The 23,784-nt window shown below is 40.8% G+C and overlaps 1 protein-coding gene across 1 annotated transcript; it reads right to left on the bottom strand.

The window, feature by feature from the left end:
- Window positions 1-295: 295 nt before the first annotated feature.
- Window positions 296-1,225, bottom strand: LOC123604654 (olfactory receptor 1A1-like). Its single transcript, XM_045490986.1, has one exon. It carries the CDS (start codon window positions 1,223-1,225, stop codon window positions 296-298), a length of 930 nt encoding a protein of 309 aa, XP_045346942.1.
- Between the last annotated feature and the right edge of the window lie 22,559 nt (window positions 1,226-23,784).

The raw sequence follows: 23,784 nt of genomic DNA, 5'->3' as shown, positions 1-23,784 counted from the left end.
TATGACAGACAAGGAAGACATTCTTATTTTTATTATTTAGATACGGAAATGAAGTGCTTGTCAGTAGCGTAGCTGGGACATGATCCCAATATTCCTTTGCTGTAACTCTGAAAAAGGAACACTAACATCTACATATCTATAATCTCAATGGGGTGTCTCATGAAACTGTTACAAGATCTGATAAGACTTCAGTGGCTGGAAACAAAAGTGGCTTCTTGGAGGGGGAGGGGATTGCAGCTGGATTTTCAAGTGCAGCCTAATTGATGACTGCATTCCTCAATATGTCCTCACTTGGTTATGAGGACAGTCTTTTGCTGAAGAGTTTTCCCAGGGCAGCCTTCATGTCTCGGTTTCTCAGACTGTAGATGAAAGGATTTAGCATTGGGGTCACTGCAATGTACATCACAGTTATCACTGCGTCCTTCAGGCTATAACGAGTCAGAGGGCGGAAATACATGCCCATGACTGTCCCATAATACAGAGAAACAACAGTGAGGTGGGAGCCACAGGTGGAGAAGGCTTTGAGCACACCCTTGGTGGATGGAACCCGTAAGACTGTGGAAAAGACCCGGATGTAGGAGATGATGATGCCTAGTAATGGCACAGAGAAAATACCAACCCCTAGGTACATCATCTTCACATTAAAGTGAATGTCAGAACAGGACAGCTTGAGTAAAGAGGCAGTGTCACAGTAGAAGTTGGCTACTTCCTGGTTGCCACAGAAAGACAGACTAGCTGTGAGCAGAGTGTGGGGGAGGGCATTGGAGTTTCCAACCACCCAAGACCCAACAACCAGCAAGACACAAGTCCGTGGGCTCATAATTGTTGTGTAACGAAGTGGGCGGCTGATGGCCACCGCACGATCATATGCCATCACAGCCAGGATATAGCTATCTGTGTTAGACATGTCAATCATGAAATACATCTGTGTTAGACATCCTCCAAAGGAGATGGCTTTGCTGCCCAAGACATGGTTGGCTAGCATCTTTGGGATGGTTACAGAGGAGAATAAGATGTCAACAAAGGAGAGGTTGGCAAGGAAAAAATACATGGGGTTGTGAAGGTGAATGTCAGAGTGAATGGCCAAGATGATGAGCAGGTTTCCAATCAATGTGATGGGGTAAATGAAGAGGAAGAGGATGAAGAAGAAATTTTCCTGTTGTTGCTGACCAGTAAGTCCCAGGAGAATGAAACCAAGGGCAAAGGACTGGTTATCTCCTCTCATGGATCCTTCAGCAGAAAGGGAAGAGGAATCCAGCATTATTAGTAAACTTATTGTATGTAGTGATATTCTAAACCAACATTTTTAACTTCTGTGGTTGCTGTGTCTATACTTGGGTTTACTAAATGCATAGATAGCCAATACATTGCAGGGAAAATCCCTGTTTGTCACTAGACCTAATTTCTCTGTGTTAGAAAGTTTGTTAGGCTTTGTGGAAAAAATTATACATATGTGAAAAACAGTTTATCCATTTAGTCATATATGACATAGCCTTTACTCTGTAATACCTTACAACTTAATGGAGAAGGAAGAATCACATGATAATTTTATTACACATGGAGATGAAAGGACAGTATTTTGGATTCTTTGCAAAAACTGTCCAATGCAAGGGGTGGTTAGTACCAGAGTACCGTGAACAATTAGATATTGTTCCACTGTCCAGACCGAGGGTGAACCCAGAGCCGGGAGGTAACCAGTGTCTGTCTACATTGGCATGGAAAGTTGTAAATCACAGGACCACTGGAGTTAGATTGTAACAAAGGAAGAATTGGTGTTTACTCTTCAGGTAGCAAATTTTGAAAGTAGATATTCACCACCTCCTTCAATAGATTTTATCTTTATTCCAAACCCTTAAATTTATGGAATCAAGTTTTTCTCTTTGACCTTGCCTTACCTCTTTTTATTATTTCCTCTGGTGACCCATCCAACTCCATTGTGGCTTCATCTCCTGCTTAGTAGACTCTAGGTATCTGTGGGTAGACTGTCTTTTCTTCCCATATTTCCATGCACAGTTATCCTACCAACATGTCCGACTGAGCCTCATCCTCTGCACATCCTCCCTGAGTAGACAGCAAAATGCTTGAGAAAGAGAACGATATCTTATTTTCATCTCCCTTCCAGAGATTATTTAGAATATTAGTTTACACACCAATATGTTTGTACTCAATAGTTTGAATATAGCCAGGTTTATTTCATGGGTCCTCCCGAGAGGGATGCTACCAGACATTGTCACTTAGGTTATCCCTCACCTCTACACCTGATCTTGTTGATTCTTCCTTTTAAATAATTCATACATAAGTTTTCTTTTTTATATGTACATACATTTTATACTTATTGTTTCAGTGCTTTAGCTTTGACCACCATCAATTTCTACCTGAAATATTGTAGTGCTCTCTTAACTGTTTCTCTGCTGAAGAAGGTTCCCTCCTTTCATCCACCTGGGCTCTGAGGCATACTAACTGTGCTAGAGACTACCAATATTACCTGAATCCCCTTTGTTCTTTTCTTCCTGGGCATTCCGCTAGATTGCATACCCAGCCTCCCTTGCACTGGAGTGCGGCAAGTGACTGAGTTCTAGCCAATCCGTCCATGTTCTGCTCTTCCTCCAAGTTCTCTGTCTCCTTGGGCCAGCTGGATGTAAATGGCCAGGAGGCTGACGGGAATGGTGGAATCACAGGTGGAATGAGCCTGTGTCCCTAGTGCTCTTCATGCAGGAAAGCTACCCACCACCAGGCACACCCACTCGAACTACTGTACAATAGAAAAATAACTGTATTTTGTGTAAACTATTGCATATGTTACATGTATTTGTTACTGTGGTCCAGGATATACTAAGTAATTCACTAGATTTTCTAAAGAGACCTGGACTCAATAATTAAATCTATCTGTAATTAATTTAATTACCAATTCTCAGTGTCTCCTATAGTACACATTGAAATTATATGGTTGGCAAGGGGAAGCAGCTAAAATTATCTCCCTCTAAAAATGATATGCATTTTTAAAAAATCTCTGCACCTAAATGAATTTGATTTTCTCTCTCAAATGCCCTTTCTCCTGTACACAAAGGACCATATTATTTCAGGGTTGGGAGGGTTCAATAAATGGGATGGCTCAGAAATTATGGTTAGCTGAAATGGTAGAGAAGTATAATATTTTAGAGGCAGTGTGTTGGTAACACGACAGACTTAGCTGATGTTGATAGGTATATCCCTATTAAAACATATAGACAATCTATATTAATTATTAAAGGAAAAGAAAAAACACAGAGCTAAATCTAAAAGAAAGAAATGGTATTACAGAGGTAGGAGAAAGAAAAAGAACTCAGAGCAGGAGCTGTAAGCTAGAGCCGATGCTGTGGCATCTCTGGAAAATCTGGCCAAAATCCATATACATCAGGGAATTTATATTGAGCCTTTGGCATAAGTGCTGGAAGCATTGTCCTATCTAGGAAGAGAACACTAGAAGAAATTTTTGCCATATAAGAATTGGAAGAAAAAGAACAAAATGGAAAGAATTCACAGAAAAATATGATTGTCTACAGAAGAAACCCATGAGACTCCCTATATGAATTAAGAATATTCAGAACAATTATTTGCTATAAATCAATGTTGAAAAATCAATACTGTTGATACACTTTAAAAATACATTGCAAAATATTATCTCTAAAAGATTCCTATTCCCCATAGAAACAGAAAATTTAAGGAATGTAGAAATAATTCTAAGAAATGAGGTCCATAAGTCAGAGAAAGACAGATATCATGACTTCACTTATATGTGGAATTTGAGAAACACAACAGATGAACATAGGGGAAGGGAAGGAAAAATAAGATAAAAACAGAGAGGGAGGCAAACCGTAAGAGACTCGTAAATACAGAGAAGAAACTGAGGGTTGCTGGAGGGGATGGGTTAAATGGGTGAGGGCAATAAGGAGGGCAATTTTCAGGATGAGCACTGGGTGTCAGATTAGAGAGATGAATCACTGGGTTCTACTCCTGAACCCAAGACTACACTGTATACTAACTAACTTGAATTTAAATGGAATAAAATAAAATAAATAAAATGAAATGAAATAAAATAAAATAAAATGAAGTCCAAGACTGGATTATAAAATTACAAAACTTTGCTGAAGGACAAAAAGAATACCATAAAAAATGTAGACTTAAGCAATGTTTATGGAGACTAGTGTTTTAAATATGTCAATTCTCTTCCTTTAATCTAGGCTTTGTTGCAATTCCTGTCAAAATACCACAGGTTTCTTTTAAAAATGGACCTTAGTAAAATGACCCAAATATTCATGCATGAGAACAAAGAGCAAAGAAGAACTGTTACAACTATAGGAAGAGCATAAGGAGAGAGGAATGCCCTATAGCTATGGAAATTATTTCCCTTGGTACTTCATTTGGTGGATTAGCTCTGGCCATAGGGACTGACAAATGAATCTGTGTAACAGACCAGAAAGCCTAGAAATAGATCAAGTATTTCTTAGCAATCGGTAGATGACATGGTTGATTCAGAATCAGGGGGTGGTTGTGCTAACTGTTGGTAAAGACTGCTGGGACAACCGGGTATCGTACGTAACAAATGACACAAAGAATGAGTCCTAATGGATTGACTGTGGAAAGCAAAACTTCACCAACTTTAAAAGAAATATGTTGGGGCGCCTGGGTGGCGCAGTCGGTTAAGCGTCCGACTTCAGCCAGGTCACGATCTCGCGGTCCGGGAGTTCGAGCCCCGCGTCAGGCTCTGGGCTGATGGCTCAGAGCCTGGAGCCTGTTTCCGATTCTGTGTCTCCCTCTCTCTCTGCCCCTCCCCCGTTCATGCTCTGTCTCTCTCTGTCCCAAAAATAAATAAATGTTGAAAAAAAAAAAAAAAAAAGAAATATGTTTATGATATCAGGCTAGGGATTGATTTCTTAATCCAGACACAACGTGCACAACATATCTGAGAAAATGTTGTGATATTTGTCTACTTGTAATTTAAAACATTTGTATGGGGGTGCCTGGGTGGCTCCGGTCCTGATCTCGGGGTGGCAGGATGGAGCCCCATGACAGAGAGACGGGCTCCTTGCTGAGTGTGTAGCCTGCTGAAGATGTTCTTCCTCCATTTCCTTCTGCCACTCCCCCACCTGCACTCTCTCTCCCTCTCTCTAGAAAGAAAGAAAGAAAGAGAGAGGAAGAAAGAAAGAAAGAAAGAAAGAAAGAAAGAAAGAAAGAAACCAAGTAAAACATTTGTATGAAACATACACCATAAAGAACGACAAATCATGGACTGGAAGAGATATGCTGCACACATATCAATAGGACACTGTTGTTCACAATACAGAAGATTCCTATACACTAAGAAGTAGAGCAAAAACCCAGCAGGAAGTAATGGCTTGAATTAGCAACTCATAAAAAAGCAAGTCATAGAAGAATATAGAAATGTTCAAACAAATTAAAATAAAATTCAATTACCATCCTCGTCTTGGAGCAGCTGTAAAGTCTGACAGTTCCAACTGCTAGGGAAGAAAAGTTCATTTTATCATTGGAAAGCAGTTATCCCATATCTAGGAAAGCTGATAATTCTTACACCTGTGTTCAAGAAGATATTCAAAGGATGTGTATTTTCATACGGAAAATTTAGTAACGGATAAGTTATTTACAACATTAGCTCATTAATATTGTTCAACACTGATTATATTCCTATGGAACAACTTTTAAAAACCATAGTGTGATGGGAAAAAACAAGTTGCCATAAGATGTTTAGCGTATTACACAATATATGTAAATACTAATTTTTAAAATATTTTTTTAAATGTTATTTAAATTCAAGTTAGTTAACATATAGTGTAATAATGGTTTCAGGAGTAGAATTTAGTGATTCATCACTTACATTTAACATCCAGTGGTGCTCATCCCAACAAGTGCCCTCCTTAATGCCCATCACCCATTTAGTCCATCCCTCAACCAACACCCCCCCAGCAACCCTCAGTTTGTTCTCTGTATTTAAGAGTCTGTTAAGGTTTGTCTCCCTCTCTGTTTTTATCTTATTTTTCCTTCCCTTTTCCTATGTTCATCTGCTTTGTTTCTTAAAAATTCTACATATGAGTGAAATCATGTGATATTTATCTTTCTCTGACTGACTTATTTAACTCAGCGTTGGGTTGCTGTGTTGTAGGGTAGCCCTATTTTTAATTTTTTGGAGAAACCCCTATACCGTCTTTCAGAGTGGCTGCACCAGTTTGCATTCCCACCAACAGTGCAAGAGGTTTCCCCTTCCTTCCTCTGCATCCTCACCAACATCTGTTGTTTCTTGAGTTGTTCTTTTAAGCCATTCTGACAGGTGTGAAGTGGTATCTCATTGTAGTTTTGGTTTGTATTTTCCTAATGATAAGTGATGTTGAGCATCTTTTCGTATGTCTGTTAGCCATTTGGATGTCTTTGGAAAAGTGCCTGCTCATATCTTCTGCCCATTTCTTCACTGGATTGTTTGTTGAGTTTGATAAGTTCTTTAGAGATTTTGGACACTAACCCTTTATCTGATATGTCATTTACAAATACCTTCTCCCATTCCATTGGTTGCTGTTTAGTTTTGTTGATTGTTTCCTTTGCTGTGCAGAAGCTTTTTATCTCGATGAGGTCCCAGTAGTTCATTTTTGCTTTTGCTTCCCTTACCGCTGGAGACATGTCTAGTAAGAAGTTGCTGTGACTGAGGTCAAAGTGGTGGTTGCTTGTTTTCCTCTCTAGGATTTTGATAGCTTCCTGTCTCACATTTAGGTCTTTCATTCATTTTGATTCATTGTTATGTATCATGAAAATGGTCCAGGTTCATTCCTCTGCATGTCACTGTCCAGTTTTCCCCGACACTATTTGCTGAAGAGACTTTTTTGCATTGGATATTCTTTCATGCGTTGTTGAAGACTACTTGGGCGTAGATTTGTGTGTCCATTTCTTGGTTTTCTCTTCTGTTCCATTGAGCTGTGTGTCTGTTCTGGTGCCAGTACCATACTGTTTTGATGATTGCAGCTTTGTAATACAGCTTGAAGTCCAGAATTGTGATACCTCCAGCTTTGGTTTTCTTTTTTGGGATTGCTTTGGCTATTTGGTTTTTTTTTTTTTTCTGGTTCCAATCAAATTTTAGAATTGTTTATTCTAGCTCTGTGAAGAATGCTGGTGTTATATTCATGGGGATTGCATTGAATATGCACATTGCTTTGGGTAGTATTGACATTTTAACAATATTTGTTCTTTTGATACATGAGCATGGAATGATTTTCCATTTCTTTGTGTTTTCTTCAATTTCTTTCATAAGCTTTCTATAGTTTTCAGTGTACAGATCTTTTACATCTTTGGTTAGGTTTATTCCTAGGTATTTTATCCTTCTTGGTGCAATTCTAAATGGGATTGATTCCTTGATTACTCTTTCTGCTGCTTCATTATTGGTGTATAGAAATGCTACTGATTTCTGTACATTGATTTTATATCCTGTGACTTTGCTGAATTCGTGTATCTGTTCTATCAGTTTTTTTGCGGGGAGTCTTTTGGGTTTTCCACATAGAGTATCATATTGTCTGTAAAAAGTGAAAGTTTGACTTCTTCCTTACTGATTTGGATGCCTTTTATTTCTTTTTGTTGTCTGATTGCTGAGGCTAGGACTTCCAACAATATGTTGAACAACAAGGGTGAGAGTGGACATTTCTGTAGTGTTCCTGACCTTAAGGAGAAAGCTCTCAGATTTTCCCCATCGAGGATGATATTAGCTGTGGGTCTTTCATAAATGGTCTTTGTGATCTTGAGGTATGTTCCTTCTACCCCTACTTTCTTGAGGGTTTTTACCAAGAAATGATGCTATATCTTGTTAAATACTTTTTCTGCATCTATTGAGAGGATCATATGGTTCTTTTCCTTTCTTTTATTAATGCAACATGTCACACTGATTGATTTGCAAATATTGAACTAGCCCAGTAGCCCAGGAATAAGTCCCACATGATTGTGGTGAATAATTCTTTTAATATATTGTTAGATTTGGCTTGCTAGTATCTTGTTGAGAATTTTTGCATCCGGATTCATCAGGGATATTGGTCTGTAATTCTTTTTAGTGGGTCTTTGTCTACTTTTGGAATCAAGGTAATGCTGGCCTCATAGAATGAGTTTGGAAGTTTTCCGTCCATTTCTATTTTTTGGAACAGCTTCAAAAGAATAGGTTTTAACTTTTCTTTAAATGTTTGGTAGAATTCTCTTGGGAGGCCATCCAGCCCTGGACTCTTGTTTGTTGGGAGGTTTTTTATTACTGATTCAATTTCTTTACTGGTTACGGGTCTGTTCAAATTTTCTATTTCTTCCTGTTTCACTTTTGGGAGTCTCTAGGAATTTATTCATTTCTTCCAGATTGCCCAATTTGTTGACATATAATTGCTCATAATATTCTTTTATTATTATTTGTATTTCTGCAGTGTTGGTTGTGATCTCTCCTCTTTCATTCATGGTTTTATTTATTTGAGACCATTCCTTTTTCTTATTGATCAATCTGGGCAGGAGTTTATCAATTTTGTTAATTCTTTCAAGGAACTAGCTCTTGTTTTCACTGATCTGCTCTACTGCTTTTTTCTTATCTTGATATCATTGATTTATGCTCTAATCTGTATTACTTCCCTTGTTCTGCTGGTTTGGGGCTTTATTTGCTGTTCTTTTTCCAGCTCCTCTAAGTGTAAGGTTAGGTTGTGTTTGAGACATTTCTTCCTTCTTTACAAAGGCCTGGATTGCTATTGCTATTTTCCTCTTATGACCACCCTTGCTGCATCCTAGAGGTTTTGGGTTGTTGTGTTTTCATTTTCATTGGCCTCCATGTACTTTTTAATTTCTTATTTAATTTCTTGGTTAGCCCATTCATTCTTTAGTAGGATGTTCTTTAATGTCCAACTTTTTGTGGTCTTTACAAATTTTTTCTTGTAGTTGATTTCAAGTTTCATAGTATTATGGTCTGAAAATATGCATGGCATGATTTTGATCTTTTTGTACTTGTTGAAGGCTAATTTGTGACCCAGTATGTGATCTGTTCTGGAGAATGTTCCATTTGTACTTGAGAAGAATGTGTATTCTGCTGCTTTAGGATGAAATGTTCTGAATATATCTGTTCAGTCCTTTCAAAGCCATTCTTCCCTTCTTGATTTTCTGCTTAGATGATCTGTCCACTGTTGTAAGTGGGGTATTAAAGTCCCCTACAATTATGGTATTATCATCGGTGAGTTTTTTTTATTTAAAAAAATTTTTTTTAAATGTTCATTTATTTTTGAGAGAGAGATAGAGTATTAGTGGGATAGAGGCAGAGAGAGAAGAGACACAGAATCCAAAGCAGGCTTCAGGTTCTGAGCTGTCAGCACAGAGCCCAACACGGGGCTCAAACCCACGAATTGCGAGATCATGACCTGAGCTGAAGTCAGACGCTTAACTGACTGAGGCACCAGGCATCCCATCAGTAAGTTTCTTTATATTTGTGATTAATTGATTTATATATTGGGTGCTTTCGGGGCATCCCATCAGTAAGTTTCTTTATATTTGTGATTAATTGATTTATATATTGGGTGCTTTCAAGTTGGGGGCATAAATATTTACAGTTGTTAGATCTTCTTAGTGGACAGACTCCTTACTTACGATATAATGAGTTTTGTCATCTCTTGTTCCAGTCTTTGTTTTAAAATCTAGTTTGCCTGAGATAAGTATGGTTACTCTGGCTTTCTTTTGATGTCCATTAACAGGATAGATGGTTCTCCATCCCCTTACTTTCAATCTGCAGGTGTCTTTAGGTCTAAAATGAGTCTCTTGTAAGCAGCATACAGATAGGTCGATTTAGTCCATTTACATTTAGAGTGATTAGTGAAAGGTATGAATTTAGTGCCATTGTATTGCCTGTAGGATTGGTGTTTCTGGTGATGTTCTCTGGTCCTTTCTAGTCTTTGTTGTTTTTGGTCTGTTTTGTTTTGTTTTGGTTTGGTTTGGTTTTTTCTCCACTCAAAGAGTCCCCCTTAAAATTTCTTGTAGGGTTGGTTTAAAGGTCACAAACTCCTTTACTTTTTGTTTGGGAAACTCTTTATCTCTCCTTCTATTTTGAATTACAGTCTTGCTGGATAAAGAATGCTTGACTGCATATTTTTCTGATTCAGGACATTGAATATATCCTGCCATTCCTTTCTAGCCTGCCAAATTTCTGTGGACAGATCTGCTGTGAACATGATCTGTCTTCCCTTTTAGGTTAAGGATTTTTTCCCCCTTGCTGCTTTCATAATTCTTTCTTTGTCTGTGTATTTTATGAATTTGACTAGGGTATGCCTTGGCGATGGTCAGTTTTTGTTGAATCTAATGAGAGTTCTGTGTGCCTCTTCGATTTTGATGACTGTGTCCATCCCCAGACTAGGGAGATTTTCAACTATAATTTGCTTACATAAACCTTCTGCCCCTTTTTCTCTCTCTTCATTTCTGGGACTCCTATGATATGGATGCTATTCCTCTTTAATAAATCACTGAGCTCTCTAAGTATTGTATCATGATCCTTTTGCCTTTGTTTCTCTTTTTTTTGGCTTCATTATTTTCCATAACTTTATCTTCTATCTCACTGATTCACTGCTCTGCTTCATCCATCATTGCCATCACAGCATCCATTCAAGATTGCACCTCATTTATAGCATGTTTAATTTCAGCCTGACTAGTCTTTAGTTCTTTTATCTCTACAGAAAGGTGTCTTCTGGTGCTTTTTCTATGCTTTTTTCAACTCCAGCTATTATTTTTATAATAGTGGTTTTGAATTCTAGTTCAGATATCTTACTTATATCTGTGTTGAGTAAATCCTTGGCCATCATTTCTTCCTGTTCTTTCTTTTGGAGTAAATTCCTCCATTTTGTCATTTTGGAGGAAGAAGAAAATTAATAAAGTAAAAGGTAAAAAGCAAAAAAGTGAAAACAAAACAAAACAAATCAAATAAAGGAAGCTAGATCCCAGGTGTGTTGCAGTCTGTTTGTTGGGTAGTAGAAACTGGATAGACTAAAGAAAAAAGAGAAAAGGGGGAAAAAGTTAAATAAATTAAAAAATTTTTTTAAATAATAAAATAGAATAAAATAAAATAGAATAAAAAATAAAAAAGAATTTGCTCTTTCTATATCCAAGAAAGAGGGGAAAAAAAGAAAAGAAAAAAGAAAACAACCTAAACAAAACCAGAAGCAAAGAAAATGAATGCATAAATGAACCAGCAAACAGAATAAAACCTGAATGAAGTTACATCCATTTCCCCTAGAAATGAAACTTGGCTGCACACTATAGTCTGAAGACTAATAAGCAGGTGGAAGGGATTTGTACTGGTCTTCTGGGAGAGGTGCCTGGAAGATATCGGTGGGCAGACTTGGTGAAACAGCTCCATTCTGCACTTGGTGATGCTGCTTAGCTTACTGGGGTTGATCTGTGTGATGTGCGCATATGAGTGCATGCTAGAAGTGAAAATGGCTTCATCCAGCTCTCTAGTTTCTGGCATAGGAAGCCTGTGCCTTCACTGACTCATGACCTAGCACCCCTCCTTTGTCTCAGGCCTCCATCTGCTCCCTGCCTTTACCCTATCCATGTCCAAGCTGTCAGCCTCCCAGATGGTACCTCCCTCCAGAGTTTTATTTCAGATGGGGTTGTGTTTCAAAACCCCACACTTCAGAGAGCCCCATGGCTCAACCTGCAATGACTCTCTGGAGAGGGTCTCCCCAAGCAATGACCAGATGCTGGCTTATCCCAGAAAATGTTCCCGTGATTTTGCAGTGGCAGAGGCCCAGAATTTATGGCAAATAACAACACACAGCCAGCGCCAGGTTTTGCTGCCCTCTGGTGTCTTTGTTCCAATATCAGTAAACGTGGCCACTCTCTGGTCTACAGGGACTTTTGCCTATGGGGAGGCTGTATGGCCTCTACAAAATGCACTCCAAGCAGGGAAAGTGCTTCTCCCAGTGTGGCACATGGGAGACGCCACTGCCTGCCCTTGTGGAGTCTCCCTGCTGCCTCACCAGAGCACCACCAGCACTGAGCTCTGAACCTTCAGACTCTGTGCTCCACTGTTTATAGAACCCAGGTGGTATTGAAACCCTCTCCTTTTCCCTCATCAATGGTTTTGGGGAAGAGATAGGAGTGCTTGTCTTGCAAGATCCCGATGCGCTGCACTCTTCCCCATTGTATTTCTCTCCCTGTCCTCTCTCTGTGAAAATGTTCCTATCCTCCATGGTTCTGAGCCTTTTCTCTACCCCAATTACTTCTCTGCACATAATACCTAACAAGTTCTCTGGCTAAAATTATGCAGATTGTTGCATTAATACTTGGATCAATTTCCTAGGTGTTCAAAATGGTTTGATGCTGATCTAGCTGCGTTTCAGGAATGAGACTAGCTCAGGGTTCCCATACTACTCCACCATCTTAACTCAAATATATGTGGATTTTAACACATAAAATAATACATGCATATGCAGGTAAAGTGCATACATCCTGAATGGGAATATATTACCCATTGTAGAACAGCAGTTATCTCTAGGATGAGAGGGATAGCATTCCCTCATATTCGCCTTGCACGTCATTTCCATACACTTACTTCCATCCTGTTCACTTTCCCCAAAGACTCAGAAGAAAAGTATCCATCCATCTATCCCATATGTTCTCATCCTAGTTCTCTTCCATTTCCTCAGCTGTATTGCCCCACCAGTCTTTCAGTTGCAGAATTTGCTGTCTGCAGGATTTCCCTCAAAACCAGCTGTTTCCCACTCACCATTAAACATGTTACAGTCCTTTCAGTCATTCAGTGAATGCTCCTCAATCTTGTAACTCTTTCCAGCTACCGCACCATTTCTTATCTATTTTCTTCCTTTCTCAGGCAGGCTTCTTTTATAGAGACATCTGCTTACTGGGCCCTAAATTATATCTACACTAAGCAAAGGTTATCACGTGCATCTCTTCAAAATAACTCAGTGTCTAGCATCACCTAACAGATGGAGTCTAATTTCCTTACCATGGAGAAAATTTCAAAGACAAAGTATTTATATATATATATGTATATATTTGTCATTTAGACAAAAATGAGTTCTATATCTTTATTAGGACCACAGGATGCAATCAGGAAAAAAAATCAGTCTGGAAAAGAAGTTTGGGTTAACATCATGGAGGATTTTGAAATAATGTGACCACTTTGTTCTATATTCATTGGCAAGTATGATCAGTATAGTAGATGTGGGCTGCATTAATTGTTTGTGGCAACAGGCATAGGCATCTTTTGGTTTAATATAAAATTGATATTTGGATAGATAAATAAAGTGATCAATAGGGCAACATTTCAAAGTGACAATTTGGTGGTACACAGAGACACCTCAAGGAGATCAAATTAGAAAGTGAAAGAATGGAGACGCCTGGGTGGCTCAGTTGGTTAAACGTCCAACTTCAGCTCAGGTCATGATCTCATGGTTCATGAGTTCAAGCCCTGATCAGGCTTCCGTGCTGACAGCTCAGTGTGTGTGTGCGTGTGTGTGTGTGTGTGTGTGTGTGTGTGTGTGTCTGCCTCTCCCCTGCTCATGCTCTCTCTCCCTATCAAAAATAAACATTAAAAAAATTAGAAAAAAAAATAAAGTGAAAGAATGTAAGAAAAGCAGCACCTGAAAAGCATGAGGTTATAATCACTGCAGGAACTAAAGAAACAGGGACCCCAAGGAGAGGAGTGCTGAGCACAGGGACTGAGGATGTAGAAGCACAGAACAAGATGTTGGGGTGATCATGGGGAGAGATGATTCCTGCAGAAGCCCAGGAGAAAGAGGTGACAGAATCTTATCTTCCCCAGAAGAGGAGCAGGACATGCACCAACGTGAATGCCAGAGGCAGTGACAGTCTCAAGTTCCCTGGAAAGACACCCAGTTCCCGGGCAGTGTTGGCCACTAATTATTCTTCCTGGGAAGTGTTTGCGCTCTGAGAGCACAAATGAGTGTGACGGTGCCAAGGACAGTCTTTCAGGGGAACAAGAGGCAAAATGCCTCCTGCTGGCATCAGTGGTAGCAGAGAAGACCAACAAAAGTCCTCTGTGTGCTTTGGGTGTCCCTGATAGTTCAGGCCATCAGTACTTTGACAATGAAGTAACATACTTTTCTGAAGGGGCTGTTAGCAAGCACTGCAGAGTGTGGGAGTGCAAGATGGGTTTGGAGCTCCCCTATGAGACACTGGGCTCTTGCAAGTCCACACACACACACACACACACACACACACACACTCATGCACACACGCACTCACAAAACTTCAGGAGTCAGAAAGGGCTTAGACCTGACAAAACTAATCATAACTACCCCTTCCTGATACCGTTTTCATGGACAAGAGACCATAAGTAACCATTGTCAGAAGGGAAGGGATTCCTACCCCCCACCTTGTCTTTCCCTTTTGTCCACCAAATCTTGAGAATCGAATTCTAGAGCCAAGGTATGAGTCTTAGTTTTGCTCCTGCCTCTCTGTGTGACTCCAGGCAATTCCATTCACCATTTTTTTCATCTGATAAAATGACAAAATACTTTTCTTTACCTCTGGGGGTTTTGTGAACGTCAAAGGAGGTAACACAGGTAGTGCAGTTGTTGGCTCTGTATCTTTTGATGTCACTGTCATAAAGAATCTTCAACATCCACAGGAGCTGGGAACTTCACTGGGGAGACAGATCAGATGCTGTCAGCAAGTGTCCTGGTCCTGTGGCCTTCACTCCTTTTCCATGAGTGGGAAGTTTACAGCCAGTGTCTAGTGTTTGTTAGCATTCATTCTGGGGGACAGGCTTGCTGGATGGTGAATCTTTTGTTCTCGGTGGGGAGGAGATAGGGCTGGGATGTCTTGTAAAGAGGAGGCCCTAGCTTTCCATATGTGGAACAGATAGCAGGAGCTCTCATGGATGGAGCCTGAAGATGAAGACTCTGGTTTCTTCTTCAGGGAAGAAAGGTATGTTATAGCATCGAGAAAATTGTGCATATTCACCAGGTTATTGTGTTTTGACAAATGACTCCCCCAGGTGTTCATTCAGGCCTAAGCACAAATAATCATTGAGACATAGTGACACACTCCTATACTTGTCTCCTGAGGGGACACAGTGGCTCTCAGGGGTAATCTTTCCCACAGTTCTCTTCCAGAGGAAGGAGAGGCAAGATGGTGTCAGGCAGGTGTCTCTATGGCCCCAGTCCTGGGCCAACTTATTCTAGCCTCTTTGTTGGAATGTGGCCCCCTCTGCAATTCAACACAAACTTGGAACCACCACTTGGGACACAAAGACTGTGTGACAGCTAGTCATTGTTCCCGATCCTTCTTCCAAGTTACTCTAAAGCTTTTGTGGTGTTAAGTGTGCAAGGATAAAGAATTCGATTTCATCTTTTCTCTAGGATTTGACTTGAGAAGAGTTATTGTAGGTGCTGTACTTTATCTAGCATGCTGATGGCATTCACAGAGATGGATGGGACTTAGATGTTTATCTAGTCTGCTTCGTATATGTGTCACATTTATAACAGGCTTGATTGATGATAATTATCCTATAACTTAGCCCCTTCTGTGGCAGAAAGGTCACTTCCTTTCTTAGAGGGCTGTGGTGAAGTCTGCGAGCTCTGGCTGGGTCCCCATCCGGGCTCTGCCTCTTACTGGTTATAACTGACCTCAGACAGTTATTTAATATACTTTCTCATCGCTAAAATAGGAGTGCTACCTATTTGCTCCTACTACTAATATGCCCATAAAGTTTTTATGAGGATCAAATGAGTTGATCGCTTAAGTGTCCTCAGGAGAGTGTAGCACATAGTTAGTACTTGGTGTTAACTGCTATTTTATTAACTCCTGATCTACTACTGTAGCTGTTGGACACCTCTCCAAAATCTTCCAGCAAACTGTGCACATCTGCCATAGATGTTAAAACAACATGGTTTCACTGCACTTTTCTCTAGACGTGTTTCAAGCCACATCATTCAATGCTCTGTTGTTACTGCCCTGTGTTCAGATCATGCTCCAGTGTCCAAGACTTGGGATCCCCAGACTCAGATAATATGACATGTCACGATACTACTTCTTCCTAGTAATCACATTTTGATGTTGACTTCCTTTCCAGATTCTCTTGCTACTTACATATTTCAATTACTAGGAAGCCACAGGGGCAAGGAATTATGCAACGGTATTGGACAGAACTATGAATAAAATGATATTTAACACTAGAATATTTGCAAGTATTATCTGTGGACAGTGGCTACAGCTTTCATTAACTTATGAAAGAATCTTTGACCATCTCTTCTCCGCAAAGAGAAAAACCTCTAGATGGTGAGAGAGGCTAAATTGGGTTGTCTGTTGGCAAATCCAGGCTGGAGTAAATCTGTGCTCGTTTAAATATTTTTTTAAAGGAATGATGTATGTGTGACATGTATTTGCAGAGTAAGCGAAAGAGTTACATACTATAAGAAAAACTTATACTTGCAAACAATTTAAGATAGGAAACAAATTTTTTTATAAATTATTTTCTTCATGTTCTTAAGACATGAAAAATATAGTATAAATCAGAAACAAATTTTGATGAAAATGAAAGTGATCTGAAAACAGCAGACAGAAATGATTAAGAACAAAAATATGAGATTTTAATGGACTTTTTAGGCAGAATTGACATAAAAAAATTAGTAATGTGTAGGACAGGCTTCAGAAGTCTTGTAAAACTTCAGAAGATTGTGAAAGGAGTTTAAAACAATATTAGCTAGCTGGAATTAAAATAAATACATAAAAAATAGATGGAGTTGAAAACAATAAAACAGAAGAGAAATCTTGGGTGTTGGAAAGAATGTGGGACCCTAATTTAAGAATAGTAGTTGTTCCAGGGCCACCTGGGTGGCTCAGTCAGTTAAGTGTCAGACTCTTGATCTCAGCTCAGGTCTTAATCTCAGGGTTCTGAGTTCAGGCCCCATGTTGGTCTTTACACCGGGCATGAAGCCTACTTAGAATAAGAGTCATTCCAGAGGGAGAAAATCCAAGAACAAATAGAACAAAAGCAACACTTAAAGTTGTAGTAAAATGTAATATTGTAGAGAATCCAGAGTGAAATCCTTACCATACTTTGGAGAGTATTAATGACAATATTCTTAGATGTATCCTAGTGATACATTTTATTGATAGGAATAGCATTTTTTTTTTTTTAAGAATAAAAATTTCAGTGCCAGGGAATAACAGATTTCTTAAAAAAAAAAAAAAAAAAGAAATTCAAACTTGCTTCAGCCTTCTCCCTGCAACATACTGATGGCGTAAAATACTGAAGTATTATCAGAATTTTAGAAGAAATACTTCACAACCCAAAATTCTATATCCAGTTAGGTTATTCCTATTGTAAATGTGTTTACAAAATTAAATTAATATAAAAAATACTTTTTTAAAATAGCATTTTGTCAGCACAAGTTTAATTATTGTGAATAACTTACATTTTAAATCTCTGCATAATTGGGGCGCCTGGGTGGCGCAGTCGGTTAAGCGTCCGACTTCAGCCAGGTCACGATCTCGCGGTCCAGGAGTTCGAGCCCCGCGTCGGGCTCTGGGCTGATGGCTCAGAGCCTGGAGCCTGTTTCCGATTCTGTGTCTCCCTCTCTCTCTGCCCCTCCCCCGTTCGTGATCTGTCTCTCTCTGTCCCAAAAATAAATAAACGTTGAAAAAAAAATTAAAAAAAAAATCTCTGCATAATTTAGCAAAGACCATGAATTTGAAGACTGGGAAGAAATGCAGGAAGCAAAACACATTCTGATTTTTGTGTTAAGTTATTGTTTTGTTCTTGACTTTATAAATGAAAAAATGAAGGTTTAAGTATCTAATTCCACAATTTAAATAGGTATCTCCTAGCAGAATTAAAAAAAAAAAAGTAGAAGTCACTGTATCAAGTCAAATAAGCTGTGGTCTCTATGACATTACCGAAAGAGATTCTGATTCTCATATTTTCAGTTTAAAAGAAGAAATCTCCCAGAGTCAGATATCTATTTTAACTTTAAATCGAAAGGGAAAATGCGTTTTATTCCAAGTTCTTAGAACTATCAGAGGAAGCTGGCACTACATACAGTCCCAGATATCAAAGGTACAAATTTGAAAACATAATTTAGGCAATTCAGTAATTAATAATTGAGGCCATTGGTTTAACATGCATGACAGACCCTTATGGGTCATTCTGTAGAATACAAAAATAATCCTGGAAATCAAGTATCTTGAAAAAATTTCAAGAACATTTTCATATTTAACTGACAATGGAAAAGACACAGCTGAAAATTTTCACACAAGCCTTCATGTTAGAAAAGAGAATGAGAAGGATATTTTGTGCATTTTCTCAGTTTAACATCTTATCACGGTAGATCAAGTGAACCACACCTTTAACTAGACGTACAGCCCAGAATTCCATCTGCCTTCTGCAGCTACAACTATCCTTTGTTTTTATTTCCTATATCACTTTTGTTAACAGAGAGGGCCTACACTTTAATGATAAACACGGGGGTCCATTAGATGAGACCGGATGGTATGCTGGATGGACAGCTTCCATTTGCTTCTCCAGATCCTTTCCTTCTCTCCATCCTGCTCTGCACTCTGGAAAGTTGATCAGTATGAATTCACCAATGGGCTGCTTATCCTCTGCCTTCTGGTGGGATTTAGCCAATCGGAGAGCTGCAGCAGAGTTGGGGGGATGAAAGAGAGTGAGGTTGGAGAATTTTTTCCTAAATATATTGATCTGTGGCTACTGCATCCTTATGTAAATGTCACAGCTCCTGCCAAGCAGCCATCTTTGCACATCTCTGTCTCTCTCTCTCTGTGCTTTGAAAACTGCTTCCTCCCTTCCCACTTCAGACCTGGGGCATAAAGTCCCTCCTGTTATTTCAAAACTGATTTCTGAATGATGAGTGTCCTCATTGCCATTGAGGTGCATTGCTTCTAGGTCCACTCAGTGGACAGAGCTAAGAAATACATGTATGTATACATACACATAGCACATATACACACACTTCTCTCTCTACCTATCTATAGTGTATCTATCTATCATCATCATCATCATCATTTATCTAATCTATCATCTATGTCTCTCATCATCTATCTAATATCTATCTATCTATCCATCTATCTATCATCTACTGATATACTTATTATCTTTCTATCTGACTATGTACCCAGCATCTCAGAGCCATGAGTTTACATGTATACCTCCAGTTCCAGTCCAGCACATGGGGTTCATTCTAGCCCTTCCCCTTTCCACATTTGAAATTTCCTCCTGCAACAGTAAGAAGCCTGGCTTTTGTTTTCCACAATTGTAGAAAAGGCATAAAGTAGCTTCAGAATTGCTAGCCCATTCCACCGTGGAAAACAAATCATTAACAGGAATAAAATATAATTTTTATAGTTAAATGTGTTATTAACCTGAGGGTATATAGTCAAAATACTATGAACTATAACATAACATAACATAACATAACATAACATAACATAACATCATAACATAACCACACTGAAAAGGAGCAGGAGAAGGAGACTAAGCAATTCTTGGACACAGTATTTTGACTATATATCCTCATTCTATATTCAAAACGGGACTGTAAACACATACTCCAGTTATTTCTTTGTTTTTCCTAGTGCTATGGGTTAACAGTTCTAAGACAACTTTATGCATGTTCTAAGACTGAGCTTTTCTTTCCAGTGTTTTCCTGGAGGAAGGGCAAGGAAAGCACTGGCCACAGGGATGGATGCTGGCGGGGTGTGGCTGTGCCAGCTCTAGGCTCTGATCATACCACCAGGAGCCATTCTCAGAGGACCAGCGTGGAGCCTCTCTGGGGTAGGGCAACGGCGGGAGTCCAGGAGCCAGCGTCATCAGGGATCTGTGGTGAGGCAGCAAGCATGTCTAGAGTCTGGAGTTTTCTGGAACCCACTGTTCCTGGTGCCCCTTAGTCCTCACAGTCATGAGGAACACATCGTGTCCGATATTCATTCTTCTCTCATCCCTCCACCAAGTTTACAGTGACCTTCTCATAGAAACTGAGAAAAAGAAATCTGATAATGACCATGGCTTCATACATTTTCTTCTGTCTCAAAGGGTGATTCCTTCTATACAACATATCCCAATTTTAGCAGAGACCTTCTGTGAATCAGTTAAAGACTGTCATTTCATATATCAGGAGATGTTTTGGATAGACGGGGTGGCTCTCTAGTTCAGTCCAAGAGACAAGCAGGTAATAACTTTTTTAAGAGGAAATCCCCATACTGTTGGACCACATCCTTCTCCCTTCCCAGAAACTGCTCCTGAGGGGATGTAAAGGGTGTGGGACAATTACTAAGCTTCAAACTCCCTCAAGGCCCCTGATGCACTCATACTGAGGCTACCTGGGAAGTAAATAAATAACACAAGTCCCCTTCCGGCCCAGATCTGAGAACCTAGGGTTACACCAGAGGTCCCGTTTCATGATCAAACACCCTCCTGCCTGCAGCCTTACTGAAGCTGGGGTGTAGGAAAGGCTGGCTGTGGCACAGGCAGGCAATCTGGATACAAGCATGTTCTTACATTCTCTGCTCCAAATAGCATCAGCCTCTGAGTTTTCATGTTAATTTCCAATGATGTAGAGGATGGAAGAAGAGGCAGTGGGCCATTGCTGATGGAGGCTGAGACAGACACAGGCAGGAAGGTAAGATTCACAGCTGAGGTGGGAGAAGCCCCAATTCAGCTCCTATGAGCAACAGCAAACACAGACCAAGCGTGTCCTAGGTGCAGTGAGGACTATGAGGATAAATAAGGCATCCTCACCATTTCTAAAGGGTCAAAGTCAAGTAGGAAAACAAAGACCTAAGTGTTTGATAATGAAAGTATAATGAAAGCCTGACATTTGCACTATTTGGGAGGAAGCATGGTGTTAAGTCTTTTCCACCAGAAGACAAGAGATTCACAAGGAAATTTATGAAAGTAGCCAAATGAGGGGCACAGAAAATCAGTGATGGGGGAAAGCAGACTATGAAGGCTGTAGGCTGGTGGGTCCTGGAAGGCTTCACAAACAAGGACAGCAGGAGGGGTTAGAGCCCCAGGCTAGGTGGAGGGACTGGTGGGACAAGTGTTTCCTTTCACACACAGAAAACGCCAGGGTGAATCTTTCGGGATGGCTGTGGATTTCATACTCCAGCCCCCATGGGGAGACTCAGAAAGTTGGGTACCATCAAAAAGGGAGTCTGTGTTTTGTCTGAGACTTCCTTCCTACGGGACTGATCCTTGCTTACTACCGACGTGGTCTCAGGTTTAGGTGTAAATGGAGAATTACTACTCATCACTTCCTTTGTGTCAAGGCAAGCCTACAGTTAGTCATTGCTCCCAGTTGCAGACAATACAAGGTTCTGGACTTTTGAATATAAGGTCAGCAGATAGAACCATTCCCTCCACCCACACACGAATTCAGGGAAACTAGCTTTTTGTTTCTCTCACTGTTGTGGGCCTCAGTTTTCTGGAGGTAAAATGGAAGAACCGAATGATCCATCTTCCAGTGTTCATGCCTGAGTTCACCCGGGCATCCTGTGTTTATTGAACATCTCTTTGGTGCCAGGCATTATCTTAGGCACCAGGGAATCACACAATAAAGGGAGCACATGATGACGACAGCACACAGTGACCCTGACTTCTTGAAGCTTTCATTTTGGTGGAAAGGCTGGATTTAATGAAGTAAGTGTTGTAAGTTTTAGCAGTGTTAAAATATGGGCAGTGGAGGTTAATATCGGAACACCCAGCAAGCTGAAGAAAGCTTGAAAAATCATCTTAGGGATGTTTGTACTGAGACCTCAGGGATGCACAGGACTTGAGAGAAGGAACAAGGGTGGGAGGTGGTGGTGGAGACAGTGTTCCAGGCAGAAGGAAGAACAATCGAAGATATCCAGAGATGAGGACTAGGGATGGGGTTGAGGGGAGCCTGTGTATTCATATTTGGTGCTGACACAGTAGGCACAGTGTCAGGTTAACAATAGTGGCATTGAATGGACAGGTCACAGGGAGACGCTTGGGGTCAGGCAAGCACTGATGCGAGGAATTCAGGAAGCCCTGGGTAGCATCCGTCCGACTGTCAGTGGGAGAGCCCTGAATCAGAATGGGCAACCAGTTGGCCAGTAGGAAGCTATTTGAGGCCAAGTGTCAGCTCTGCCCAGTCTTTCTCTCCTCCACAGCACAGGGTACCAGTGCCTGGCATTCAGAGTCACAGGATAAAGAGCACATCCAGACTCTGCCACTCAGTGTGCAACCTTGGGACCTCTCACTCAGCCTCTTTGAGCCTCAGCTTCCTCCTCAGCATAGGATGTTAGCATCATCTCCAGTCTCTGGAGGGGATTCAGGAAGTTGAGACAGGACCCCTAGAAGAACTCACTGAATTTAAGTTCCTTGCCTTTAACACGGTCCTCCCCCCACCCTTGTCCCCTTGTCAGCAGGGAGGCAGTGGCAGGAACTTGCTCTGCTCAGTTTGCATGTACAGGAAATGCTCTTAAAAAAAAAAAAAAACACGTGTATTTATGTTGAGAAAGAGAGAGCAAGCAAGCACGAGAAAGTGCACATGGGGGAGGAGCAGAGAGAGAGGGAAGGAGAAAGAATCCCAAGCCAAGAGCTCGAGGCTGGAATTCACATATTGTGAGATCATGACCTGAGCGGAAACTAAGAGTCAGAGGCTTAACCAACGGAGCCGCCCAGGCGCACCTCATGTACAGGAAGTGCCCTGAGGCTCAGCGGGCTGGGTCCTGCCCTCTCCAGGTAAGGGGACACGGCTCTCAGAGATGGCTGCATCCTGCTGTCCCTGCCCTGTCTGGGATCCAGGCCCTGCTCTCCTTCGCTCCTCAGGGTGACCCTCCCCTCCTCTCTGCTCCTGTCTGCTGCTTGCCGGGACATGTGGCAGCAGGGACAGTGCAGCCCCTTCCCCACAGCGCTCTCCCCTGCTCAGTCTCTGCACATTGTCCTCCCCGGAGACTCTGAGCTTTTCTGGATCCTCCCCAGCGACAGGATCTGTCCTTCATGACAATGACCTGTAACTTCTCAAAGGTAACTCTGCTTTCCTCCCTCTCTCCTTTTGTTAATGGAAGGTTGAATATCCCTTCCATGTGTCATGTGGTATCCTATGTGACCCCCTGTTACAGGTTACAAGTGCAGGGGCGCCTGGGTGGTTCAGTCGGTTGAACGTCGGACTTCGGCTCAGGTCATGATCTCGCGGTCCGTGAGTTCGAGCCCCGCATCGGGCTGTGTGCTGACAGCTGAGCCTGGAGCCTGCTTCAGATTCTGTGTCTCCCTCTCTCTCTGCCCCTCCCTCGCTCATACTCTGTCTCTCTCTGTCACACACACACACACACACACACACACACACGCAAGTTACAAGTGCATATTGAGTTTCTAGCCTGTGACCACCACTGTTTGAGGCAACACAGTTGTGAGCAAGCCAAACAAGGAAATTTCACAGAGAGAAAAAAAAGACCAAGGAAAAGGAAAGATGTGAACAATATAATGTCAGCATGTAGTGAGTGCCATGAAATTAACAAGCATGGCCACAGGATGGAGAGAGCACTCAATGGGGTGTGAGAGTGGCTTTTTAAAAGGAAGTTGTCAAGAAAGGACTCTGAGGAAAAGATTTTGAGCTGAGATGTAAATGTTGAGACTCAGTAATTAAATTGGAATTCTATTATATTTAGATTTCAACTTGGGGAGGATTAGAATTTTTATGTTATTAAATTCTTCCCAGCTATGGGGCGCCTGGGTGGCTCAGTCGGTTGGGCAGCCGACTTCAGCTCAGGTCATGATCTCGC

Source organism: Leopardus geoffroyi, chromosome E1 (genome assembly GCF_018350155.1).
Source record: "Leopardus geoffroyi isolate Oge1 chromosome E1, O.geoffroyi_Oge1_pat1.0, whole genome shotgun sequence".
In the NCBI taxonomy this organism is placed as follows: Eukaryota; Metazoa; Chordata; class Mammalia; order Carnivora; family Felidae; genus Leopardus; species Leopardus geoffroyi.
The sequence above is the reverse complement of the archived record's forward strand: the minus strand, read 5'-3'. Positions and strand labels throughout refer to the sequence as shown.

Excerpts from the sequence above, each read along its gene's own strand:
- LOC123604654 (XM_045490986.1), bottom strand. The coding sequence starts at position 1,225 with ATGAGAGGAGATAACCAGTCCTTTGCCCTTGGTTTCATTCTCCTGGGA.